The sequence below is a fragment of the Oncorhynchus nerka genome, linkage group LG27, assembly GCF_034236695.1.
Source record: "Oncorhynchus nerka isolate Pitt River linkage group LG27, Oner_Uvic_2.0, whole genome shotgun sequence".
NCBI classification, from domain to species: Eukaryota; Metazoa; Chordata; class Actinopteri; order Salmoniformes; family Salmonidae; genus Oncorhynchus; species Oncorhynchus nerka.
The window spans coordinates 66,644,249-66,671,304 of NC_088422.1; the positions used below are offsets into that span (position 1 = coordinate 66,644,249).

At 46.2% G+C, this 27,056-nt stretch overlaps 1 protein-coding gene across 1 annotated transcript in view; it reads right to left on the reverse strand.

Moving 5' to 3' along the window:
* The window catches only part of LOC115112528 (immunoglobulin superfamily DCC subclass member 4-like), a 66,287-nt gene extending 39,533 nt beyond the window's left edge, over positions 1-26,754 (reverse strand). The window contains exons 1-2 of the mRNA XM_065011905.1: positions 26,431-26,754; positions 2,015-2,335 (exon numbers count right to left, since the gene is read on the reverse strand). Of these exons, the coding sequence (XP_064867977.1) occupies positions 2,015-2,335; positions 26,431-26,575 (466 nt within the window). The 5' untranslated portion in view covers positions 26,576-26,754. The remainder of the gene's footprint in view (positions 1-2,014; positions 2,336-26,430) is intronic.
* Positions 26,755-27,056: the final 302 nt, after the last annotated feature.

Sequence of the window (27,056 nt, forward strand, 5' to 3'; positions counted from 1 at the left end):
GAGGGAGGGGAGAGGAGGGGAGAGGAGAGAGGGAGGGAGAGAGGGGGAGAGGAGAGGAGAGAGGGGAAGGGTGAGGGGGAGGAGAGAGAGAGAGGGAGGAGAGGGGAGAGGAGAGGAGAGGAGAGGAGAGAGGAGGGAGGGGAGAGAGGGGAGGGGAGGAGAGGGAGAGGAGAGAGGGAGGAGAGGGAGAGGAGAGGAGAGAGGGAGAGGGAGAGGAGAGAGGGAGAGGAGAGGGAGAGGAGGGAGAGGGAGGGAGAGAGGAGGGGAGAGGAGAGAGGAGAGGAGGGGAGAGGAGAGAGAGGAGAGAGAGGAGAGCAGAGAGGAGGAGGAGGAGAGAGAGGGGGGGGAGAGGGAGAGGGAGAGGAGAGAGGGAGGGAGAGGAGGGAGGGGAGAGAGAGGGAGGGAGGGAGAGGGAGAGGAGAGAGGAGAGAGGGAGAGGGAGAGAGAGAGGGAGGGGAGAGGAGAGGGGGGAGGGAGAGGAGAGGAGAGAGGAGAGAGAGGAGAGGGAGAGGGAGGGAGAGGAGGGAGGGAGAGGGAGGGGAGGGGAGGGAGAGGGAGGAGAGGAGAGAGGAGAGAGGGAGGGGAGAGGAGAGAGGAGAGAGGGGAAGGGTGAGGGGGAGAGAGAGAGAGAGGAGAGGGGAGAGGAGAGAGAGGAGAGAGGAGGAGGGAGGGAGAGAGGGAGGGAGGGGACAGGGAGGAGAGAGGAGAGAGGGAGGGGAGGAGAGAGGGAGAGGAGGAGAGAGAGAGGAGAGGGGAGAGGAGAGAGGGGGGGAGAGAGGGAGGGAGAGGAGAGGAGAGGAGAGGAGAGGAGAGAGGGAGGAGAGAGGGGGGAGAGGGAGGGGAGAGGCGAGGGGGGATAAACCGGATCTCTTGCTACCTTCTATCTCTCTCACTCCCTCTCTCTCCATCCTACTCTTCACCCCTCTCTCGCTCACCCCCTTTCCCCCTCTGTCCTCAACCCACGGGTGTGGAGCCTACCTGTTCCCAGGACACCACCGGTGTGGAGCCTTCCTGTTCCCAGGGCACCACCAGTGTGGAGCCTACCTGTTCCCAGGACACCACCGGTGTGGCGTCTACCAGTTCCCAGGACATCACCAGTGTGGAGCCTACCTGTTCCCAGGACACCACCGGTGTGGCGCCTACCTGTTCCCAGGACATCACCAGTATGGAGCCTACCTGTTCCCAGGACACCACCAGTGTGGAGCCTACCTGTTCCCAGGACACCACCGGTGTGGAGCCTACCAGTTCCCAAGACATCACCAGTGTGGAGCCTACCTGTTCCCAGGACACCACCAGTGTGGAGCCTACCTGTTCCCAGGACACCACCAGTGTGGCACCTACCTGTTCCCAGGACACCACCGGTGTGGAGCCTACATGTTCCCAGGCCACCACCGGTGTGGAGCCTACCTGTTCCCAGGACACTACCAGTGTGGCGCCTACCTGTTCCCAGGACACCACCGGTGTGGAGCCTACCTGTTCCCAGGACACCACCGGTGTGGAGCCTACCTGTTCCCAGGCCACCACCGGTGTGGAGCCTACCTGTTCCCAGGACACCACCGGTGTGGAGCCTACCTGTTCCCAGGCCACCACCGGTGTGGAGCCTACCTGTTCCCAGGACACCACCGGTGTGGCGCCTACCTGTTCCCAGGACACCACCGGTGTGGAGCCTACCTGTTCCCAGGACACCACCGGTGTGGAGCTTACCTGTTCCCAGGACACCACCGGTGTGGCGCCTACCTGTTCCCAGGACACCACCAGTGTGGAGCCTACCTGTTCCCAGGACACCACCGGTGTGGCGCCAACCTGTTCCCAGGACACCCCCGGTGTGGCCGACCAGCCACACGATCAATCTCTTGCCTGAGACAGAGGAGGACAAAGTATGGAAATCCCCCTGAGGAAAATGGCTGTGCTCCTATGTTGGGACACCAGACCATTATGCCATTCCATGTGAGTCTGACCCTGGTGGAGTTGAGCGGGCACAGCCCCGCCCAGTCTGAGAAATAGTACTACTCACTGGCCAGGTGAACGGCAATGGAGCGGCTGGTCAGAGCTCCAAAAGGGCCGGCGCTCACACAGCTGTAGCCCCCCTCCACCCCTTGAGGTGTCCGACCATCCACAGAGGTGGGCAGCACCAGCAGTGATCCGTTGGCAAGGGTCCTGAGGGAGTTCCCCTCCCCCTCCAGCACGGGGAGCCCATCCTGCAGCCAGGTGACGTTGAGGGGCGTGGCCAGGGGCGTGGCCCCCAGGTGACAGTCCAGCAGCAGGGGCTGTCCCGGCTCCAGCACCACGAGGACAGGCCCCGCCCCACAGCTCAGCTCCACCGTCACAGGCTTCTCTGGAGGGGGAAAGGGGGAGAGAAGGGGGAGGGAGAGTTAGACTCCAAATCCTGACTGACATGAGTGGTCTGAGATTAGTGTGCATGGGGAGACAGGTTAGCATGAGAGATGGAGGAGGGAGAGAAGGAATGAAGGGGCGAAACCAGGAAATGTCAAATTGCTAGTAATCATGCAACACAACTGCATATCTTTAGAATGCTTAAAGGTTCTTCCCTGTAGTTTGTACATTCCAGTGTTTATCTTTGGCTGTATGCATACCCCGTTTACAGCGTCATAGGTGAACTTCACATCCTATTGATCAACCTGTGTACTGTCAGGTTTACTGAGTTGTACTATGTCCAGAAAAGTGTTGGACAAACAACAACCAACAATCATACATTTTGAAGTGAGAGACTATTCCCAGACTGAAAAGTCCAAAAACCAGAGGTGGGACATTGTTTTACAAGTCACAAGTAAGTCTCAAGTCTTAGCACTCAAGTCCCAAGTCAAGACCAACAAGTCTCGAGTCAAGTCTCAAGTCAAGACCAACAAGTATCAAGTCAAGTCTCAAGTCCTAAACTTGGAGTTTCGAGTCCTAAACAAGTCATAATGTGCTCTTCATCAAATGTAATACCATTTCATATTTTTAACAAGAGTAATAGTTAGTATATTGCATTTATGCAGGTAGCCTAGTGGGTAGAGCGTTGGACTAGTAACCGAAAGGCAGTTAACCCACTGTTCCTAGGCCGTCATTGAAAATAAGAATTTGTTCTTAACTGGCTTGCCTAGTTAAATAAAAAATAAAAATGAATGCTTTTAAAAATCTACTTACTTTCCAAATAAACTTTATATTTCCATAGAAATGCATGGGTAGCCATAAGAAAGACCCCCCCCCCCCCCCCCCCCAATAGCGATCGACTATCGATGATTGCTATGGGGCGCAATCGGGCGATGTAGGCTTGTACGCAATCGCCCAACCTAAACACACACACACTGTGCGAGTGGTTACAGTAGGCTAACATATGTCAATGGCTTTAGGAACAGTAGTAACATCAGGCAGGATTTAGGCTACCAACTGCCTAGCCAGTCAACCCTGGGTGCAATTATCACGTTCCCGCACTGACTGACTGTGTGGAGGCTCATTGACTTAACGTTACGTTAGCCAACATGCTACACTAGCAAAGTTATGAATGATATAGCTGTCGGCTATATCAACCACGAATTACCGTTGTTTGTGCAGCTTCAAATGTCGAACAAAGTTGGAAGTTGTTGCCTCCATCTGTAATTTATTTCCTGCATGTTTTGCAAGTTGCAATCTGTTTTTTGTTGATACAGCGTAGTCGTTATATCCGAAAATAATAATTTTGGATATCATCTTTCCAAGGGCTCCATCTGAATTCACCAGCCGACGTTCCTCTGCAATGCCACGCGAAACTTTCTCTCAGCTGGCACAATTTGATTGGCTGCAGTCCGATTCAAACTGTAATCCGTTAAATGAAGAGTTGATGCTGCACACTTTTTTTAATAGCATAATTTTTTATATTTGGGCTTGGGGAGGGTATCAAGTCAGGTCGAGTCATAAGGCTCAAGTCCAAGTCAAGTCACGAGTCATTGGAGTTAAAGTCAAAGTCGAGTTGCAAGTCATCATATTTATGACTCGAGTGTGACTTGAGTCCAAGTCAAGTGACTCGAGTCAACACCTCTGCCAAAAACACAGCAAATTGCAAGCAACAAATAACAAGGATTTTTACAGTGCATTCAAAAAGTATTCAGACCCCTTCCCCTTTTCCACATTTTGTTACATTACAGCCTTATTCTAAAATGTATTAAATAAAAAATGTTCCTCATGAATCTATACACAATACCCCATAATGACAAAGTCGAAAACAGGTTTTCAGACATGTTTGCTAATTTATAAAAAAAAGAATAACAGAAATACTTTATTTACATAACTAAAACTCAGAATTCAGATCCGGTGCTTCCTGTTTTCATTGATTATCCTTGAGATGTTTCTACAACATGATTGGAGTCACTCTGACAGAGCTCCAGAGTTCCTCTGTGGAGATGGGAGAAACTTCCAAGAGGACAACCATCTCTGCAGCACTCCACCAATCAGGCCTTTATGGTTGAGTTGCCAGACGGAAGCCACTCCTCAGTAAAAGGCACATGACAGCCCACATGGATTTTGCCAAAAGCCACCTAAAGGACTCTGACCATGAGAAACAAGATTCTCTGGTCTGATGAAACCAAGATTGAACTCTTTGGCCTGAATGCATTGGTGAAACCTGGCACCATCCCTACTGTAAAGCATGGTGGTAGCAGCATCATACTGTGGGATGTTTTTCAGCGGCAAGGACTGGGAGACTAGTCAGGATCAAGGGAAAGATGAACAAAGCAAACTACAGAGAGATCCTTGATAAAAACCTGCTCCAAAGTGCTTAGGACTTCAGACTGGGGTGAAGGTTCACGTTCCAACAGGACAACGTCCTGCACACAGCCAAGACAACCCAGGAGTAGATTCAGGACAAGTCTCTGAATGTCCTTGAGTGGCCCAGCCAGAGGCCGGACTTGAACCTGATCGAACATCTACCTGAAAATAGCTGTGCAGCGACGCTCCCCATCCAACCTGACAGAGCTTGAGAGGATCTGCAGAGAAGATTGGGAAAAACTCCCCGAATACAGATGTGCCAAGCTTGTAGCTTCATACCCAAGAAGACTCAAGGCTGTAATTGCTGCCAAAGGTGCTTCAACAAAGTACTGAGTAAAAGGTCTGAATATTTATGTAAATGTGATATTTAAGTGTTTTATTTGTAATAAATTTGCTAACATTTCAAAAAACCTGGGGTATTGTGTGTAGATTGATGAGGGGAAAAAACTATTTAATACACTTTAGAATAAAGCTGTAACATCACAAAATGTGAAAAAAGTCAAGGGGTCTGAATACTTTCTGAATGCACTCTATCTATTGTTCCCCCGGGTGGGTTTCCCTCTGGTTCTGTTTTGAGCGAGGCCTTGTATTTTAATTAACTTAATGGGAGATGGAATTATTTCCTTGATTAAATGAGGGCTGACCCTCCACAACCCCTGTCTCAGAGCAGGGTAATGCTCTCAAAGCCTCCACTACACACACCACGCCCTGGCATTCAACTGACACACACACAACACACATAACAAGCACACACACACTTACACGCACAAAGCTACATTGTCCCTGTTTGTGGGCAATTGTTTTTTTTTGTGTTTGTGTGTATGTGTGTGTGTGTGTGTGTGTGTGTGTGCGTGCGAGTGTGAAAGAGATATCACGAGAGCACCTTTAAGCAGCAGTGTGCTGTTCTGTTATCCAGAGGTGTCCCTGGGATGAACGAACACATCAGAGCAGTTGGCCTACTTTTCATCAGCTAATGAACGAGGGCTGCCTGCTGTATGTCTGGCTGCTGTAGCTAAGGCACACTCAGTCACCCCAGCTCACCTCCACTGCGCCGCTCTCTTCTCCTCCATTTACACTAATTAGGTCTTATTAAGTCATTAAACCGTTTGCTGCCATTTCCCTGCTCCCTGCCAGAGGTTTTCCTGGACCCTTCTGTGTGGAAGCCATTACCCCACATACACACAATGACCCACACTACCACCTCTGGCTACAGTAATCACATCAACCACCCTGTGAAGAGAGACAGACCACAACCGCAGCATATTACAGCACTGAGACAGACTACACTAGAGGAGACACTTAACAGACACAGAAACACACACACGCACACACACACACACACACACACAGAGTTATCATCACTCAGAGATGTTATGCCTGTCTAGTACGGATGGCGAATATGAGATATGAGATATCCATCTGAGCATGTGCAGTACAGTCGGGAGTCAGGGGGGGTGGGGTCCACTCCAGAAGACCCCTTCTGGGCATTCATACTGAGCCATGGTGAATGGACAACATGGCAGGGAGCTCCTAGCTTACACGCACGCACACACTCTGCCTGAGAGAGAGAGAGGGGGGGGTGGGGGGGGCTTGGAGGGAGAGAGAGAGAGCGGGAAGGACAGAGAGTAGGAGGGAGGGAGAGAGAGCGGGAGGGAGGGATGAGGGAGGGAACTGAAAGAGGGAGAGAGGGGAGGGGGCTTGGAGGGAGAGAGAGAGAGCGGGAGGGAGGGATGAGGGGGGAACTGAAAGAGGGAGAGAGGGGGGCTTGGAGGGGAGAGAGAGAGAGCGGGAAGGACAGAGAGTGGGAGGGAGGGAGAGAGAGCAGGAGGGAGGGATGAGGGAGGGAACTGAAAGAGGGAGAGAGGGGGGCTTGGAGGGAGAGAGAGCGGGAGGGAGGGATGAGGGAGGGAACTGAAAGAGGGAGAGAGGAAGAGCGGGAAGGACAGAGAGTGGGAGGGAGGGAGAGAGAGCGGGAGGGAGGGAACTGAAAGAGGGAGAGAGGAAGCAAGAGAGAGAATAATCACAATACAGAGAGGGAAGAAGAGTAGTGAGAGGAGAGATGGATAGAGGTGAGGAAGGCAACAAGGATGGAGGTGGATGATGGGCAACTCCACGGTAACTTTAAAATGTATGCCAAATAAAATCCATTGATATCAAAGTTTAACAAACCATACAATTCTATGCACAAGTACTACTTTTAACCATTTCCACAGAAACATTTACCCCCCAAAAATGTTTTTGCTTTGGGAGGGGTTGTGTTTTTTTTATTGGGCACAGGAGAAGGTAGTGCGTTACTTTCCCTGGTTTATATTCGCTCTTTTGCAGGTTTTACTATACAATTTCTTCCATCCTAGACACATTTCCTCATCTGCCTCCCCTATATCAAGGTGTTTTTGTACTTCCCTTATGCACTATGCTTTTCCACATGCTATTCTTTTACTATACCAAAGGTCAAAAATAGTCCACCAGTCTGCCTATCCTGCCCTCTATCCACTAGTCATATTGACAATAGTGGTAGGTGGATCGTTTGTCCAGATCTGCAATAGGCTAAATAGCAATCATACCACACATTCAAAGCTGCATACATTTTCAATGTGAATCCACAAGCACAAATAGGAATAGTTGATAGGCAGCGGAAAAGGCCAGGTGCATCATTGAGCATGAAAGAACAGTAGACATGAGACACGCAGCTCAAAAAGCCCCGCTATTGATCTTGTTTAGGGACAACACAATTATCCTAGACTAGCCTACAACACCCCAATGTAATGCATAATTTGATTATTGTTTTCAAGTGAGTAAAACATTCTAATCTAGGCTGCAGTGAAAAATGTAATTTGAATAAGGCGCAAAAGCCCTGTGATTTGAATGTTTCAATCCATTTGGATCAGTTGTAGATATACTCTCGACAGTTTATAAGGAGTAGAAAGGCACAGCAGCAGGTCTGTGTTGCTGTATTCTAACTTCTGATCCTGAGATGCGCTGTCTGTCGCGGATCGTCATTCACCCAACTCGTCATATGGTAATTTGGCCACATGCTCCCCGCAGGCCCAGTTATTCAAGGAAAAATTAACACGCGCTCTTCCTCCTCTCCAATCCGGGCGGTTATTCCTCACACACCTATAACCTAACGCCAAAATATTTGTCGTTTAACTTTTAACATGTATAACCTTTTATATGTGGCATAAACACAACCAAGAACAATGTTGTAATTTGATTAGGCAACTTCAAAAGTATCGCAGGTTCGTCCAAAATATAATTCCAGCATCCTCAAAATCCAGTTTTCCATCCAACCTTCGAATAACAAAATGTAACGACAGGCCTAATGGAAACAGCTAATTTGTCGGTAAACTTTTAAATGTTGACAAAACCAAATATGCTAGACAAGGTGGGATCTTTTTGTGTCTAAAAAAATATTATGCGATAAATGTAACTGGAAACGCTTATATGCACAAATATTGATATAATAACCATCATATCGTACTAAACTTGGAGTCACGCGATGATATGGTGTGTGGTCCTCCCACTACGACTCGGAAAAGCATTCGCTTTATTAAACTACAGAATAAATAAATGATGATGAATTTCACAGCTTGATGCTCCTTTCAATGCTAAATATCGAGGGTCTTATTCTGGTGACATGATGATCAATGATTGGCTGCCGTTTGACAAATAAAAATTATATTGCACCTTTGTCCATAATAATCTCATCATGTAGGCTATACCCGCACTGTATTTGCGAACTGTTGGCTAGAGCGCATGTGCCAATACCAAATCGGGCAGATTCGCTATACATAAGGAACTTTTTTAGTGACAAAAGTAGGCCGAGAGTTGAAAATGCCATGGAAACAAATTTACTTTGTATTTTTTATGTGCACTTCATATTTACGCACATACTTTTATCAGCAACAAGTCAATTTGATGGAAACAACTCTGATGGGGAAATTAGCATATTGTTTTTATGCAGATTTTTTTTTTAGAAAAGTCGCATTAAAATCTAGTTATAGACACACTAAAGACTCCGGCAAGTGCACTAGTCTTCACTTAGCGCAGACGCGCTACAGACGCGCTACAGACGGCTATATGCCCGCGTTACCGACGGCTATATGCCCGTGTTACAGACGCGCTACCGATGGCTATATGCCCGCGTTACAGAAGTTCACAGATTATGCCTGCATATCATTGTTCACCGACAGACAAGCCAAAACAAGTTTGTAAGAATTGTACTTAAACTCCCCCTCATATTCATCTGGAGGTCGAGCATTTTAAGCAGCTAGGCTGGCTATCTGTGGACAAAAGAGTAGTATTAATTCAACTTGCTCTGGTCCACAGAATTATCACGGATAGAGTTCAGTACAGTGCAGTAGAGTACAGAAAAGTATAGTTCAGTACAGTAGGATATACTGTACTCTACAGTAATATACTCTTCTTTTCTCTACTATACTGTACTGTACTACATGACCAAAGGTATGTGGACACCTGCTCGTCGAACATCTCATTCGAAAATCATGGGCATTAATATGGAGTTGGTCCCCCTTTGCTGCTGTAACAGCCTCCACTCATCTGGGAAGGCTTTCCACTAGATGTTGGAACATTGTGCTGGGACTTGCCTCCATTCAGCCACAAGAACATTAGTGAGGTCGGGCACTGATGTTGGCCGATTAGGCCTGGCTCACAGTCGGCATTCCAATTAATCCCAAAGGTGTTGATGGGGTTATGGTCAGGGCTCTGTGCAGACCAGTCAAGTTCTTCCACACAGATCTCGACAAACCATTTCTGTATGTACCTTGCTTTGTGCACCGGGAGCATTGTCATGCTGAAACAGGAAAGGGCTTTTCTCAAACTTTTGCCACAAATTTGGAAGCACAGAATCGTCTAGAATGTCATTATATGCTGTAGCGTTAAGATTTCCCTCCACTGGAACTAAGTGGCCTAAACCGAACCATGAAAAACAACCCCAGACCATTATTCATCCTCCTCCAAACTTTACCGTTGGCACTATGCATTGGAGCAGGTAGCGTTCTCCTGGCATTCGCTAAACCCAGATTCGTCCGTTGGACTGCCAGATGGTAAAGCGTGATTTATCACTCCAGAGAACGCGTTTCCACTGCTCCAGAGTCCAATGGCGGCGAGCTTTACACCATTCCAGCCGACGGTTGGCATTGCGCATGGTGATCTTAAGCTTGTATGCGGCTGCTCGGCCATGGAAACCCATTTCATGAAGCTCCCGAGGAACAGTTATTGTGCTGACTTTTCTTCCAGAAGCAGTTTGAAACTCGTAGTGAGTGTTGCAACTGAGGGCAGACGATTTTTACGAGTTACGCGCTTCAGCGCTCACGAGTTCCTGGTCTGTTAGCTTGTCTGGCCTACCATTTCGCAGCTGAGCCGTTGTTGCACCTAGACGCCATTGGACTCTGGAGCAGTGGAAACGCATTCTCTGGAGTGATGAATCACAGCATTTACAGTGGACCAGGACAGCTCTATCAGTGAAGAAATTTCACGAACTGACTAGATAGAAAGGTGGCATCCTATGACGGTGCCACGTTTAAAGTCACTGAGCACTTCAGTAAGCCGTTTGGTTGCCAATGTTTATCTATGGAGATTGCATGGCTGTGTGCTCGATTTTATACACCTGTCAGAAACAGGTGGTTGAGAATGCTGGCTAAAGTAAGTGGAAAGAGAGGGGGCTCATGGGTAGGTGTCAGTAAGAGCTGGGAGATGTGACATTAACTGGAGAGGAAGCGAGAAAAGGGAGATTGTGTAGACTCATACTGTTATAACACTCTTGGTTTGACCTCCAGACAACAGAAAGAGGAAGATAACAGTATGCCAGTGGAAGGGAGAACAGTAGCAGGTGACCCAACTGTTGTTTGTGACTATTATGATTTCCCATTGTAGCCAATTCAGTGGCAGTAATTACTGATTTTTTGGTAATTCCTTGACCAACTTTAATCACTTATGGTAGGTCTACCATGACTTGTTACTTCTGTGAACTTTCATTATCCTCCCTCCTGGGCATGGGCCCTCAGATCCTCAAAACGTTCTACAGCTGCACCATTGAGAGCATCTTGACTGGCTGCATAACCACTTGGTACGGCAACTGCTTGTTATCTAAGTGCTAAAGAGGGCATAGCTGTGGGAAGATGGGGGTGCTGCAATTTAGCGCTACAGGCGGCTATATGCCCGCGTTACAGACATGCTACAGACGGTTATATGCCCGCGTTACAGACGCGCTACCAATGGCTATATGCCCGCGTTACAGACATGCTACCACTGGCTATATGCCCGCGTTACAGACGCACTACCGACGGCTATATGCCCACGTTACAGACGCGCTACAGACGGCTATATGCCCGCGTTACAGACGCACTACCGACGGCTATATGCCCGCGTTACAGACGCACTACCGACGGTTATATGCCCGCGTTACAGACGCGCTACCAATGGCTATATGCCCGCGTTACAGACATGCTACCACTGGCTATATGCCTGCGTTACAGACACACTACCGACGGCTATATGCCCACGTTACAGACGCGCTACAGACGGCTATATGCCCGCGTTACAGACGCACTACCGGCGCTATATGCTACAGACGCACCCGACGGCTATATGCCCGCGTTACAGACGTGCTACAGATGGTTATATACCCGCGTTACAGACGGCTATATGCTCGCGTTACAGACATGCTACAGACGGCTATATGCCCACGTTACAGACGCGCTACAGACGGCTACATGCCCGCGTTACAGACGCACTACCGACGGCTATATGCCCGCGTTACAGACGTGCTACAGATGGTTATATACCCGCGTTACAGACGGCTATATGCTCGCGTTACAGACATGCTACAGACGGCTATATGCCCACGCGTTACAGACGCGCTACAGACGGCTACATGCCCGCGTTACAGACGCGGCTATATGCCCAGCGTTACAGGCGTGCTACAGATGGTTATATATGCGGCTATATGCTCGCGTTACAGACATGCTACAGACGGCTATATGCCCACGTTACAGACGCGCTACAGACGGCTACATGCCCGCGTTACAGACGCGCTACAGAAGGCTATATGCCTTCATTACAGACGCTCTACAGACGGCTATATGCCCCCGTTACAGACGTGCTATAGGCGGCTTTATGTCCGCGTTACAGACGCTCTACCGACGGCTATATGCCCGCGTTACAGACGCGCTACAGACGGCGAAATACCTGTGTTACAAACGCGCTACAGACGGCTATATGCCCGCGTTACAGACGCGCTACCGACGGCTATATGCCTGCGTTACAGACGCGCTACAGACGGCTATATGCCCGCGTTACCGACGGCTATATGCCCGTGTTACAGACGCGCTACCGATGGCTATATGCCCGCGTTACAGAAGTGCTACAGATGGCTATATGCCTGCGTTACAAACGTGCTACCGACGGCTATATGCCCATGTTACAGACGTGCTACCGATGGCTATATGCAAATGCTGATGCTCCAGATACTCAACTTATCTAAAGAAGGCAAGTTTTTATTGCTTCTTTATCAGCACAACCGTTTTCAGCTATACTAACATAATTGCAAAGGGGTTTTCTAATGAGCAATTAGCCTTTTAAAATGATAAACTTGGATTAGGTAACACAACGTGTCATTGGAACACAGGAGTGATGGTTGCTGATAATGGACCCCTGTACGCCTATGTAGATATTCCATTATAAATCAGCCGTTTCCAGCTACAATAGTCATTTACAACATTAACTATGTCTACACTGTATTTCTGATCAATTTTGTGTTATTTTAATGGACAAAAAAAATGAGCTTTTCTTTCAAAAACAAGGACATTTCTAAGTGACGGTAGTTGCTCTCCACAAGGAGACTGCCTGTTACGCGAATGCAGTAAGCCAAGGTAAGTTGCTAGCTAGCATTACATTTATCTTATAAAAAACACTCAATCATAATCACTAGTTAACTGCACATGGTTGATGATATTACTAGATATTATCTAGAGTGTCCTGCGTTGCATATAATCTGACTGAGCATACAAGCATACAAGTATCTAAGTATCTGTCTGAGCGGTGGTAGTCAGAAGCAGGCGCGTAAGCATTCATTAAAACATCGCGTTCTTTGCGTTTTGCCAGCAGCTCTTCGTTGTGTTTCAAGCATTGCGCTGTTTATGACTTCAAGCCTATCAACTCCCGAGATGAGGCTGGTGTAACCGAAGTGAAATGGCTAGCTAGTTAGCGCGCGGTAATAGCGTTTCAAACGTCACTCGCTCTGAGCCTTCTAGTAGTTGTTCCTCTTGCTCTGCATGGGTAAAGCTGCTTTGATGGTGGCTGTTGTCGTTGTGTTGCTGGTTCGAGCCCAGGGAGGAGCGAGGAGAGGGACGGAAGCTATACTGTTACACTGGCAATACTAAAGTGCCTATAAGAACATCCAATAGTCAAAGGTTAATGAAATACAAATGGTATAGAGGGAAATAGTCCATTAATTCATATAATAACTACAACCTAAAACTTCTTACCTGGGAAAATGGAAGACTCATGTTAAAAGGAACCACCAGCTTTCATATGTTCTCATGTTCTGAGCAAGGAACTGAAACGTTAGCTTTCTTACAAAGCACATATTGCACTTTTACTTTCTTCTCCAACACTTTGTTTTTGCATTATTTAAACCAAATTGAACATGTTTCATTATTTACTTGAGGCTAAATTGATTTTATTGATGTATTATATTAAGTTAAAATAAGTGTTAATTCAGTATTGTTGTAATTGTCATTATTACAAATAAATCAATACAAACCGGCCGATTAATAGGTATCGGCTTTTTTGGTCCTCCAATAACCGGTATCGGCGTTGAAAAATCAGAATCGGTCGACCTCTAGTGTGTACGTGTGTGTGAATGTGTGTGTGTACCCACAGGAGCAGGGAACATTATGTGCACTGCGCCAGCCCTACGGAAAGGGTGGACAGAGACAGATGGGCTGATTGATAGCACAGTGCAAATACTGTCTGACGATCAGCAGGACGCTGGAACATGCGTTTGCCCCTGTTTGTGTGTGTGTGTGTGTGTGTGTGTGTGTGTCAGAATAAAATCAACCAACTTTATGTGCATGAAGACAAAGGGCTTACGCCTACCCACTCATTCACAGGAATATTACCTTATTATCCTTTTTTAAATATATATATTTTAAACAATTTGTGGTCCAAGTGGCGTAACTACAGTAGTTGAAAACATCTACAGTGGGGCAAAAAAGTATTTAGTATTTTGCACCAATTGTGCAAGTTCTCCCACTTAAAAAGATGAGAGAGGCCTGTAATTTTCATCATAGGTACACTTCAACTATGACAGACAAAATGAGAAAAAAAATACAGAAAATTACATTGTAGGATTTTTAATGAATTTATTTGCAAATTATGGTAGAAAATAAGTATTTGGTCAATAGTAAAAGTTTATCTCAATACTTTGTTATATACCCTTTGTTGGCAATGACAGAGGTCAAACGTTTTCTGTAAGTCTTCACAAGGTATTCACACACTGTTGCTGGTATTTTGGCCCATTCCTCCATGCAGATCTCCTCTAGAGCAGTGATGTTTTGGGGCTGTTGCTGGGCAACACGGATTTTCAAGTCCCTCCATATATTTGCTATGGGGTTGAGATCTGGAGACTGGCTAGGCCACTCCAGGACCTTGAAATGCTTCTTACGAAGCCACTCCTTCGTTGCCCGGGCGGTGTGTTTGGGATCATTGTCATGCTGAAAGACCCAACCACGTTTCATCTTCAATGCCCTTGCTGATGGAAGGAGGTTTTCACTCAAAATCTCACGATACATGGCCCCATTCATTCTTTCCTTTACATGGATCAGTCGTCCTGGTCCCTTTGCAGAAAAACAGCCCCAAAGCATGATGTTTCCACCCTCATGCTTCACATTAGGTATGGTGTTCTTTGACGCAACTCAGCATTCTTTGTCCTCCAAACACGACGAGTTGAGTTTTTACCAAAAAGTTATATTTTGGTTTCATCTGACCATATGATATTCTCCCAATCTTCTTCTGGATCATCCAAATGCTCTCTAGCAAACTTCAGATGGGCCTGGACATGTACTGGCTTAAGCAGGGGGACACGTCTGGCACTGCAGGATTTGAGTCCCTGGCGGCGTAGTGTGTTACTGATGGTAGGCGTTGTTACTTTGGTCCCAGCTCTCTGCAGGTCATTCACTAGGTCCCCCCGTGTGGTTCTGGGATTTTTGCTCACCGTTCTTGTGATCATTTTGACTCCACGGGGTGAGATCTTGCGTGGAGCCCCAGATCGAGGGAGATTATCAGTGGTCTTGTATGTCTTCCATTTCCTAATAATTGCTCCCACAGTTGATTTCTTCAAACCAAGCTGCTTACCTATTGCAGATTCAGTCTTCCCAGCCCGGTGGAGGTCTACAATTTTGTTTCTGGTGTCCTTTGACAGCTCTTTGGTCTTGGCCATAGTGGAGTTTGGAGTGTGACTGTTTGAGGTTGTGGACAGGTGTCTTTTATACTGATAACAAGTTTAAACAGGTGCCATTAATACAGGTAACGAGTGGAGGACAGAGGAGCCTCTTAAAGAAGAAGTTACAGGTCTGTGAGAGCCAGAAATCTTGCTTGTTTGTAGGTGACCAAATACTTATTTTCCACCATCATTTGCAAATAAATTCATAAAAAATCCTACAATGTGATTTTCTGGATTTTTTGAACTTCTCATTTTGTCTGTCAAAGTTGAAGTGTGCCTATGATGAAAATTACAGGCCTCTCTCATCTTTTTAAGTGGGAGAACTTGCACAATTGGTGGCTGACTAAATACTTTTTTGCCCCACTGTATATCAACTACATGTGGTTTTGGAAAAGGTATCTGCTAATGTACATATTTAAAAATGTATATATATATATATATATATATATATATATATATATATATATATATTTAACCTTTATTTAACTTTAATGTCCATATCCTCATAATTATTACACAAATACACGATATTGTATCTAAATGAATAACTGTACAAGAAAGACATTTATCATAACAGGTATGCATAGTAGGAAGGGTCATTATAATCAGTTGTCAAACATTGCAGCAACAAGAAGGAGGAAAGTCCCAGGCAGCCATTAACCAAGGTGGGCAGGGAGGGACTCTCCAGTTTCACCACGCGCTAGGGAGCTCCGTGTACAATAACATTGACATGCCGCCAATTTTATACAGCCAAACATACCTCACAATTGTCTAAAACATTTAACCTAATAGCTTTTATCTGCGTCACCTACAGCCTGCTGAAGTAGGGTCTAATGTTATCAGATTCTTCCTGGAGAAAAACGGAATCACTGTCTGGTGGAGGGGCGAAGAGGTAAAGCACATCAACATCTCTCTCTGAAGGGGAGGCAAGGGGCCTTCCCCTGTTAGCACACACTTTGGCTCTTGTTTTAGTCCTCATGTTCCCTCTAGGCCCGCATTATTAGCAAAATGATGATCATTCTACGCAATTAGGCAGGCCCACTTTACTGACGATGGACCAACCCGTCTGGCGTTTGCCAAAACTGCCCTATAGCCAGTCCATTTTTGGCATACGACATGGAATATACTGCATATTGCCTTATATTTCCCAAAGTGTGGGTCATATTCATTCTGCTCCATCTATGTACCTTGTCTGTCTCTGGACCAAACTACAACAATGGAGAAGTTGGGAAACACTAAACAATACATTGACTTGGTGGTGATTTTCAGTTTGATTCTCAAGAGTAATATCCACATGCTGTAATTTCATCCAGGACAGGCTGAGTAGAGTTTGAGTCACACACTGAGTGGAGAAAGGCACGCCACCCCAGCAGCAGCTGCAGTGTCAGGTGCTGGCCGTTCCAGCTGCGCCCGCCAGCGGTTCAGCTACAGCACGATTCTCACAGTCACCCACATGAGTTTTCACACCGCTCTCAAGGCACAAACTGGATTGATACGCTTTATCATATTCATACTGTTTATCATATAGGCCAGGCGTACAGTAAAGTGACCAATCATAATGCAGTTCAGGAGAGGTAGGAGGCCCAGGGAGCTCCACTCTTTCCCTCTCATGTTTATATTTATACTCGAAAGGACAGTCTGCAACATATTAACAATAGGAGGCAGACAGATATATAGATGGGGGGAGAGAGAGAGAGAAAGAGAGAGAGAGAGAGAGAGAGAGAGAGAGAGAGAGAGAGAGAGAGAGAGAGAGAGAAGAGAAAGAAGAGAGAGAGAGAGAGAGAGAGAGAGAGAGGGAGGAAGAGAAAGAAGAGGGAGAGAGAGAGAGAGAGAGAGAGAGAGAGAGGAAGAGAAAGAAGAGGGAGAGAGAGAGAGAGAGAGAGAGAGGGAGGAAGAGAAAGAAGAGAGAGAGAGAGAGAGAGAGAGAGAGAGAGAGAGAGAGAGAGAGAGAGAGGGAGGAAGAGAAAGAAGAGAGGGGGGAGAGAGAAACAACAGAGAAGAGAAACATGGCCTGAGCTAGCATTTGTTCCCCTCCAGTGCTTCATGACTGCTGGTGTGCTCGCTCTATGTACAGTACTCATTCATGCAAATCCCGGGCTGCTCCAATCACAGCCCTGTGTTCCTATAGGCTTTACAAAGGGCCTCAGAGCAGCATGGGGCTAGGGGCCTCGGTGCGGCCACGGCTACATCAATGGGTCAACAACACCAGCAACAAAACTAACATGGGACGGACGGTAGGCTGCAGGAGGGAAAAGCCCTTCCAGGGTAACCACAAGGTCATATACTGTAGCTGCAGGGTTGGAGACAGAGGGACACGGACTATTCAAAACCCAGAGCTACCCCCCTGACTTTTTATTATTGTGTCTGTGAGAATTTATTTGATCAATTCAACCAAGTGGTTTCGGAGGGAGACACTTGATAGTTTCACGAGGCAGAGATCAACAGCACTGATTTAAACTGACTGGTTGTTTGTTATGAATCATGATGATACATTGGTCATATACTGGTTAGAATGTTCTGTTTTCTCTTTTTAAAACAGGTTAAATTGCTATTTTACCCTGTAGGCACCTGCAACTTACCACAGGTGAGAAAAACTACGTAATAAACGAGACTCACTTGCCTCCAACCAAATGAATTTGAATTTTTAATAACTTAGTCCATTTTTGGACTTTTAAGTGAGATAAATCATTTTAAGTTTAGATTTTTTGGGGGTGTTCTTGTGCAGTTGTAAACCAAGCAAATACGTGTGAAGACCAAAGGTTTTTTCAATTTGAATTTATTTGAGAAGAAATAGTGAATGGTGCAAGGGGGACAATATATTTGACCGCAACTGTACATACATACAACCTGGTTGGATTTGTGTCACAGGCTACACAGTTTTGTTTGTGTATGTATGCCCATGTGTATTCTGTACAACCTCTTATGCCCAGTCCAATATAAACCCCTAGCTCCTGCTTCTACTGAACCCCTCCAGTCTCTTAAATTCGATGCCCCCTGAGAACGACTGCCCCCTCTTATTGAAGCAACCGAAGTTCAAGGCCAAACACGGTACTGCAGGCATTGTTAGCAGAAAATGGGATCCCTCATTATAGTGAATGGAAAAATGGTGATCTTTGTGGTCAATCTTCATGATAATAAATAAAAAATTACACTACAATCATGTTACCAATAATTGCTTCTAATTCACCAGATGTATGTCCTTAAAATAATTATTTTTCAAATCGCACCCAAAAGAAGCTATAAGGATAATTGCTAATGGCAGCATACCGTACCCCGGTCGGCCTTCGACTTGAGTTACTCACTAAGAGGGGGCAGCACTGAGCTAGCCTGCAATGTCACTTCCTGAAGCAGCTCAAATTATGCATGTTATGTCTCCATGAGACAACATCTTAAGCGACTTCATTTGGCTTCAATGCGCTATTGAGTCTTCACGAAGGAATGAATGGTGTCACATGATCAATGGATTGGTCCATTCATATATACAGTCATTGATTGGATTAAGCAATATGGTGGAAAACCTCACCTAGCATAAAATAGGGTTAATTAAGCAATAAGGTAAGAGGGTGTATGGTATATGGCCAATATACCAGGGCTAAGGGCTGTTCTTAAGCACAACGCAACGTGGAGTGCCTGGATACAGCCCTTAGCCGTGGTATATTGGCCATATACCACAAACCCCCGAGGTGCCTTATCGCTATTATAAACTGGTTACCAACGTAATTAGAGTAGTAAAAAACATGTTTTGCCATACCCATGGAATATGGTCTGATATACCACAGCTGTCAGCCAATCAGCATTCAGGGCACGATCTATACCATATTTTTTATACCGTTCTTATCTTTTCAGATACGCAAATAGTGTTTAGAGGTAGGGGCTAGGGATTGATTTGGGTCTGGGCCCTACTCTGCACCTTGTCTACTCAATCAGGGTTCTCGCCCCTCATGCAGCAGCCCCTCCCCTCCTCAGTCCCCCTCCCCACTGCAAGCCCCATGCTACTCCTCCTTGGTCATGTGACTGAGCGGACAGCAGTGCGGAATGGAAGGAATGTGATCGAATGACTGTTTACCCAACCAGCGCCGTGAGGAAGAGACCCTGCTCTTACACTTACACACACACACACACACACACACACACACACACACACACACACACACAAATCACCATCTCTGCCTAAAGCACACACACACTAGCAACAGAACAAAAACATGTAGCCTGTAGCTTGTGACTCGTTTACCACACATAGACACGTCTTTCAACAGCAAAATTATTATCCCTTAGATAACACAGCTGACAAATCATAATGAGCCAGACATAATAAATAAGAACAATCTAAAACAAATATATTGATGAAGTTACCGTGTGGCATTATACAATACAAAAATGAATCCATCAAATCAACTACTTTTCTTCAAGATAGCAGTATCGTCCTGTTAAAACTAGCCGACAGTAGGCAGTGGCCACACAGCAGCAGCACCTGAGTGTTTTAACATTCAGCCCTAGCTGTAGTGAAATACTCTGGGGATCATCTGACTGGACCCATCCCTGTGATAAACGTATCACACAGCATATTGATCCAGCACTATTGATCCTGGGCTGTTTATAGCCCGGGGGGGGGCATCAATACTCACAACGCTCTCTCTGAAGTCCCGTTGGCACTGATATATATTTCTAGAGAACATCAAAACTCCCCACAGCCAGTGGGAACTCCCCACAGCCAGGACTGGGAAATGGACATGAGAGGGTCATGCAGTGCAGCAGTTGTCCCTGACCATGTAAAAGGAGTAGGCCTATGTGTTGTGGTTGATTAAATAATCATCCCAAACCGATTGCAGAGATGAGGCAAATAAGTAGCTGTACATCAACCAAAAACCAATAAGCCTTATGAGTGCGGAGTTGGCTTAAGTGTAAAGGTTGTTTTGAGAAACTTAGAGGAATCCTAGACGTCAGCCTACAGAGATTTAGGTGCAGTCTAATTGAACAGAATGAGCTCTGCACTTATCCCAGCTGGCAGCCATCAGAGCAGGGAAGGAGGCTTTCGAGACCAGACATCTCCAACAGTGCAGGAGGATGGACGTCTTACATTCACAGGTGGACGGATCTCAGCATCATGACGTACGTTACACATACACATTCAACTTTCTGGTGCAGATCAAAAGTCTACCACAGAAAAGTTGAATTGGTGCACCGGTAACAACAACAAAAAACATTCCACTCCATTATATACAATATTGTTACTAGCGGGCAATTACAGTGTTACTACACACACACATGATAGTATGAAGTAGAGGTCGACCGATTAAATCGGCATGGCCGATTAATTGGGGGCGATTTCAAGTTTTCATAACAATCGGTAATCTGCCTTTTTGGACGCCCGATTATGGCCGTTTACATAGAAATCCACGAGGAAACTGTGTGGCAGGCTGAACACCTGTTACGCGAGTGCAGCGTCAAAAGGACCTTGTGGCTGCAAGGAGCCAAGGTAAGTTGCTAGCTAGCATTATATTTATCTTGTAAAAAACAATCAATCTTCACATAATCACTAGTTAACTACACGTGGTTGATGATATTACTAGGTTAACTAGATGGTCCTGCGTTGTATATAATCAATGCGATGCCTGTTAATGTATCATCGAATCACAGCCTACTTCAACTTCGCCAAACGGGGGATGATTTAACAAAAGCACATTTGTGAAAAAAGCACAGTCGTTGCACAAATGTACCTAACCATAAACATCAATGCCTTTCTTCAAATCAATACACAGAAGCATATTTAGTTCAAATAAATTCATGTTAGCAGGCAATATTAACTAGGAAAATTGTGTCACTTCTCTTGTGTTCAGTGCAAGCAGAGGTCAGGGTATATGCAACAGTTTGGGCCGCAAGGCTCGTTGCGAACTGTGTGAAGATTATATCTTCCTAACAAAGACCGTAATTAATTTGCCAGAATTGTACATAATTATGACATAACATTGAAGGTCTTACAATGTAACAGCAATATTTAGACTTAGGGTTGCCACCAGTTCGATAGAATATGGAACGGTTCCGTATTTCACTGAAAGAATAATCTTCTTTTTTTTCTCTCGAAATGATAGTTTCCGGATTTGACTATATTAATGGCCAAAGGCATCAATGCCTCTGCATCGTCAGCTTCCTGACTACTCGTCTAAGATTTGACAGTAATCTGGTTAAAGTCGAAGGGAAGCTCTCTGAACCACCAACTTGTGCAACCACAGACGACCACCACAATAAAGAGCCCAGTAGACACCAGAGGCCAGACATACAGTAAAATGGAAAGTCTTCCTGTCTCATTCAAGCTACTTCCCTCTGAACAGTCCTTTATACCACCTCTGAGACTAGGATTGGTCCTCTGACACTACCAAACATGAACAGACACACCAGCCATACAAACCAACAACTTCACTGGACAAAGATATGCAGCTCAAATTCAGCCTGGGGCCTCTTTAAATAATATGCATCCTAATTTAGCTGTGTATCTCCAGGGGGATCAAGATGCACTCACATACAAATAGAGTAGGGACTAGGCTTGGCCGGTATGCTGTTTATACCATATACCGGGGTATTTGGAAATACAGACGGTATGATTTTCAATACCGTTACGGGGGTTGCGTCCTATGCCAATGCTTATAACCAGAAGAAATCTAAGATGTGTCAAATAAATCATATCTGGCTCAGGGCTTCAGCTATGCATTTGGTTTTCTGACTTGCTAGCTAGGTGGCTAGATGTCAAGATCCAGCTTCTTGTTTACAGCAGAGACATTCAACCCCCTCCTGGATTAAGACCGCTGTTGCCCAAATTGTTTTGTGCGTCAAAAAATGTGCACCCCGTATACCCCGGTATGGTAGAGAAACGGTATGACAATCTGGATACCTCACAATCCTAGTAGGCAAACATGTAGGCACAGTCAGACACACACAAAGACACATACTACACTCATCATGCTTATAAAACATGCCATTTCCACCCCACTGGGCTGTCAGAAACACAGCAATCACACCTCAAGGACCAAGGGATTGAGATATGGGCACAATAAATAAAATAAGACGGCTTGGATTACAAGCGGATTTTTGCCAGACAAAGTTCAAATAATGCTAATGACTTTAGCCAAGCGCATAGTCATTGTTGCAACAAACTTAACATAATTACTCCATTTACAGAACAGCTCAAAGAAATGCAATTATCTTTATTAAGCAGGACTTGTTCACAAGTATCATCCAGGGGCTGATGTAGGGTGCTGCAGACAGGGGCTGATGTAGGGTGCTGCAGACAGGGGCTGATGTAGGGTGCTGCAGACAGGGGCTGAGGTAGGGTGCTGCAGACAGGGGCTGAGGTAGGGTGCTGCAGACAGGGGCTGATGTAGGGTGCTGCAGACAGGGGCTGATGTAGGGTGCTGCAGACAGGGGCTGAGGTAGGGTGCTGCAGAGGGGCTGATGTAGGGTGCTGCAGACAGGGGCTGATGTAGGGTGCTGCAGACAGGGGCTGAGGTAGGGTGCTGCAGACAGGGGCTGAGGTAGGGTGCTGCAGACAGGGGCTGATGTAGGGTGCTGCAGCCAGGGGCTGATGTAGGGTGCTGCAGCCAGGGGCTGAGGTAGGGTGCTGCAGGGGCCAGGGGCTGAGACAGGGGCTGAGGTAGGGTGCTGCAGACAGGGGCTGAGGTAGGGTGCTGCAGGCAGGGGCTGAGGTAGGGTGCTGCAGACAGGGGCTGATGTAGGGTGCTGCAGACAGGGGCTGAGGTAGGGTGCTGCAGACAGGGGCTGAGGTAGGGTGCTGCAGACAGGGGCTGAGGTAGGGTGCTGCAGACAGGGGCTGAGGTAGGGTGCTGCAGACAGGGGCTGAGGTAGGGTGCTGCAGACAGGGGCTGATGTAGGGTGCTGCAGACAGGGGCTGAGGTAGGGTGCTGCAGACAGGGGCTGAGGTAGGGTGCTGCAGACAGGGGCTGAGGTGGTGTGCTGCAGACTAGGACTGAGTCAGTGGCATGTACTAGGGATGGATTGGGTGGATATAGGCCCTGTTCCAATTTAGATATCCTTCCTAACTCAACTCCTGGGGAAAAAAACAGATCTATATATGATTGGATGGGTAACACCTACCAACCTAATACTTTCACCAAACACAACCAGTTAATTTGTTTTATTTTATTTTATTTCATTTCACCTTTATTTAACTAGGTAGGCAAGTTGAGAACAAGTTCTCATTTACAATTGCAACCTGGCCAAGATAAAGCAAAGCAGTTCGACACATACAACATTTACATTTACATTTAATTTAAGTCATTTACAACGACACATGGAGTAAAACAAACATACAGTCAATAACACAGTAGAAAAATAAGTCTATATACAATGTGAGCAAATGAGATGAGATAAGGGAGGTAAAGGCAAAAAAGGCCATGGTGGCGAAGTAAATACAATATAACAAGTAAAACACTGGAATGGTTGATTTGCAGAGGAAGAATGTGCAAAGTAGAGATAGAAATAATGGGGTGCAAAGGAGAAAAATAACTACAGTAGGGGAAGAGGTAGTTGTTTGGGCTAAATTGATAAGAGCGTCTGCTAAATGACTTAAATGTAAATGTAAATGTACAGGTGCAGTAATCTGTGAGCTGCTCTGACAGCTGGTGCTTAAAGCTAGTGAGGGAGATAAGTGTTTCCAGTTTCAGAGATTTTTGTAGTTCGTTCCAGTCATTGGCAGCAGAGAACTGGAAGGAGAGGCGGCCAAAGGAAGAATTGGTTTTGGGGGTGACCAGAGAGCGCTACAGGTGGGTGCTGCTATGGTGACCAGCGAGCTGAGATAAGGGGGGACTTTACCTAGCAGGGTCTTGTAGATGACCTGGAGCCAGTGGGTTTGGCGACGAGTATGAAGCGAGGGCCAGCCAACGAGAGCGTACAGGTCGCAGTTGTGGGTAGTATATGGGGCTTTGGTGACAAAACGGATGGCACTGTGGTATAATATCTGTGATTACATTGAGGAAGGTAGGAATGAAGGGGAGGGAGGCATTGAACAGGACCAATGATGAATGACTAGGAGGGACAGAGGTCAGTCGAGCCTCAGACAGAGGTAGGAAGAGTGAGGAGGAGTCAAATTGAAGCAGGGGTCAGTGGGCTGATTAACACTGAGCATTAAATTGTTGACCATGGATGAGATAGGATGACTAGAGGGTCAGGATTAGAAAGTAAAGGAGAATAGGAGACAACGCTGGGAACCATAGAGAGGATGCCTCTTTTGAGTGAAGTAGTGATGAGGGTTTAGTGAAACCCCAGTAATTTGGTCGTTGTGCATGTGACACTCCTAGCGGGAGTACTGGGTTAGAGGGAGAGAGAGAGAGACAGAGAGCTTATCTAAACACACAGACACTCACTCTCACAGCATTCATTTGTTCCTGATGAGTTCAGAGGAGTCGACATATTTTCATTTGATCTTTCAAATGGAAAAAACAAGCTCTTTGTTTGTGGATCTGATACAGCGACATCCCATGCACCCAAACTCTCTCCAGTCAATTCATCCCTGCCCCACTATCACCCCCTACTCCCACCCAGCAACCTCCATTCGCCGGCTCCAGTTCCCACAACACCCTCCCAACCAACCCACCACCCTTAACATTCCTCTTTCTCTCTCCAAACATACCACTCTCACAAACACACACACACACACACACACACAGAAAAGCTCCCACCAGTCCAGTGAAGGCTCTACAATGCTCCACTGTGGGAACACACCCCAGGGTGTATGAGGGCTGAGGGAGATGCTCACACACACTACTGTGGGCCTTGTGATGAGCACATGCCACTGTTGCCTGTTCCAAGCACACACACGAGCATGCACACACACACAACCCCTCAAGGTAATGTACTGTAGTTTGTATCTCCAGCTTAATCCTCATTGTGACAACATGATGGATAGAATGGGTAGAAAATGCATTATCATGGAACACAGTTTGTGTTCTCTAGCCTTGAAAATGCATTAGTCCAAATGACATGATCAACAACCTCTTTACCCATCCTATAGGTTTGTGAGACATACTTGACGTCTCACTTGTACATATTCAGGTAGAACAGGGATGCTCCGCCATGCATCTTGATTAACAGGAAAGCGTTGTCAGCCCTGATACCACTATTCCTCCACGTTTTTCAAAGCAATGATCCAATATGTTTGCCTTTCCTCTAACGTGAGCTACTTCAGATAGGCTAAAGCAGAACAAAATCCCATCGGCCCATTTCATGTTTCTACTCTCGTGCTCCTGCACTTTTCTTAGTCGACAATTATGTGGCTGGTCTCTCTCGCTCAGCGCCTGGCTGCCTCGCCGCCTATCGGTGGCTCCATGGCTCTCAAATCACCGCTTCCCTTCTTCATCTGAAGGCCACCGCGATGCCTGAAAGGCAGCGACCAAGTGCATCCACTCCCAAGCCCCCAAAACACAAGGCACATGTTCGATATGACGATTCAAACATCACAAAATATAATAAGCCTTCATTTGTTTCGAGGCAAGAGCACAAACATAAATACAATTATGTGACAATTGATAAGAAACGTTTTCGTGTGTAAGGTATGAGAGCAGCTCATAAATAATTGTAATAACAGTGTTATTTAGGCATACACCTTACTAGAGGCAAACTCCTGTCGTAGCAATATGGGGTATTGCATTAGATTTATAAATCGTGACATCTGAAAAACGATTTTGTCCCACCGGCAACGCTTTTGAATTGTGAGAAATGATATTTGTGCAGAAAACCCACAGGCCACATGTTTAACGCTCATTATTTAAACCTCTTGAAACGCAACTCACATTCCTCAAACTCAACCCCACAGCACATGTCTTCAATGAACGCATGCCTCCACTGTAACATTAAATACGTTATGAGCAGATATTGGTTACATAGTTGCATATGTGCAACTAACTTTGTAACCGGCAGTCCAGCATTTGGGTATAAAGAGAAACCCGACAGCGTGTGCTGGAAGACGAATGGGCCATTGAACAAAAGTAAGAACGTTATAGCCTTTGCTAGATAGACCTACCATAGTCCTGTTACATAGACTCAACAGTTAGATACAAACACTGCAACGAGTAAGGTGCGAAATGTGTTCACTAACCAATCTCTTCCTATCGCACCTGCATATGTTCTGAAAGATAACTATAATAGAACACATTACTAACTTGAAAGGCATGCCCAAGTCAATAACACGTATATTAAGCTAAGCGACTTACCTTGAACGGATGGTCCACAGAAGCCCAACGAAAGTAGATAGAAAAACCAGATAGTCTCCACCGCCATGTAAAGCATTGATTTCCAGCAGAGGGGTAAGGCAGCGTGCGGGTCTCTACAGCCAGCTATACCGCGATCAACATGCATATCATGGAATCCGCAATTATATCCTCTCTGAAATAGACTATTAGTTGGCTATTAGTTCATGTATTTCCCTTTGGCATAGTACCCTGTTTTCACTCAGAACATGGTTGCATTTAGTGGGGAGAGAGCCGTCGTGTCTCTCGGCCTTTCATCGCCATGTTGTGAGCGAATGTAAGTGTGTGTTGGCTGCTCCACACACGCACACTCGTACACACACACACGTACGGACGTATGCACATATACACACACACTCCCTCAAACACACTGGCAAGTCCCACTTTAGGTGTCTCCTGGAGTCACCTGAAACGCTGCCAATAATTTCACACACCCCCTATCTTTGTTGTTGAGCTCTACGCCTGTGAATAGACTGCTGTGTGCCGCAGCCGTGCCTATATAGCCGGCAAACAACTAGAATCAATCTCGCTATATTGGGCTCCCGAATGGCGTTTAAAGAATTGCATTTAACTGAGGCGAGAACTACATT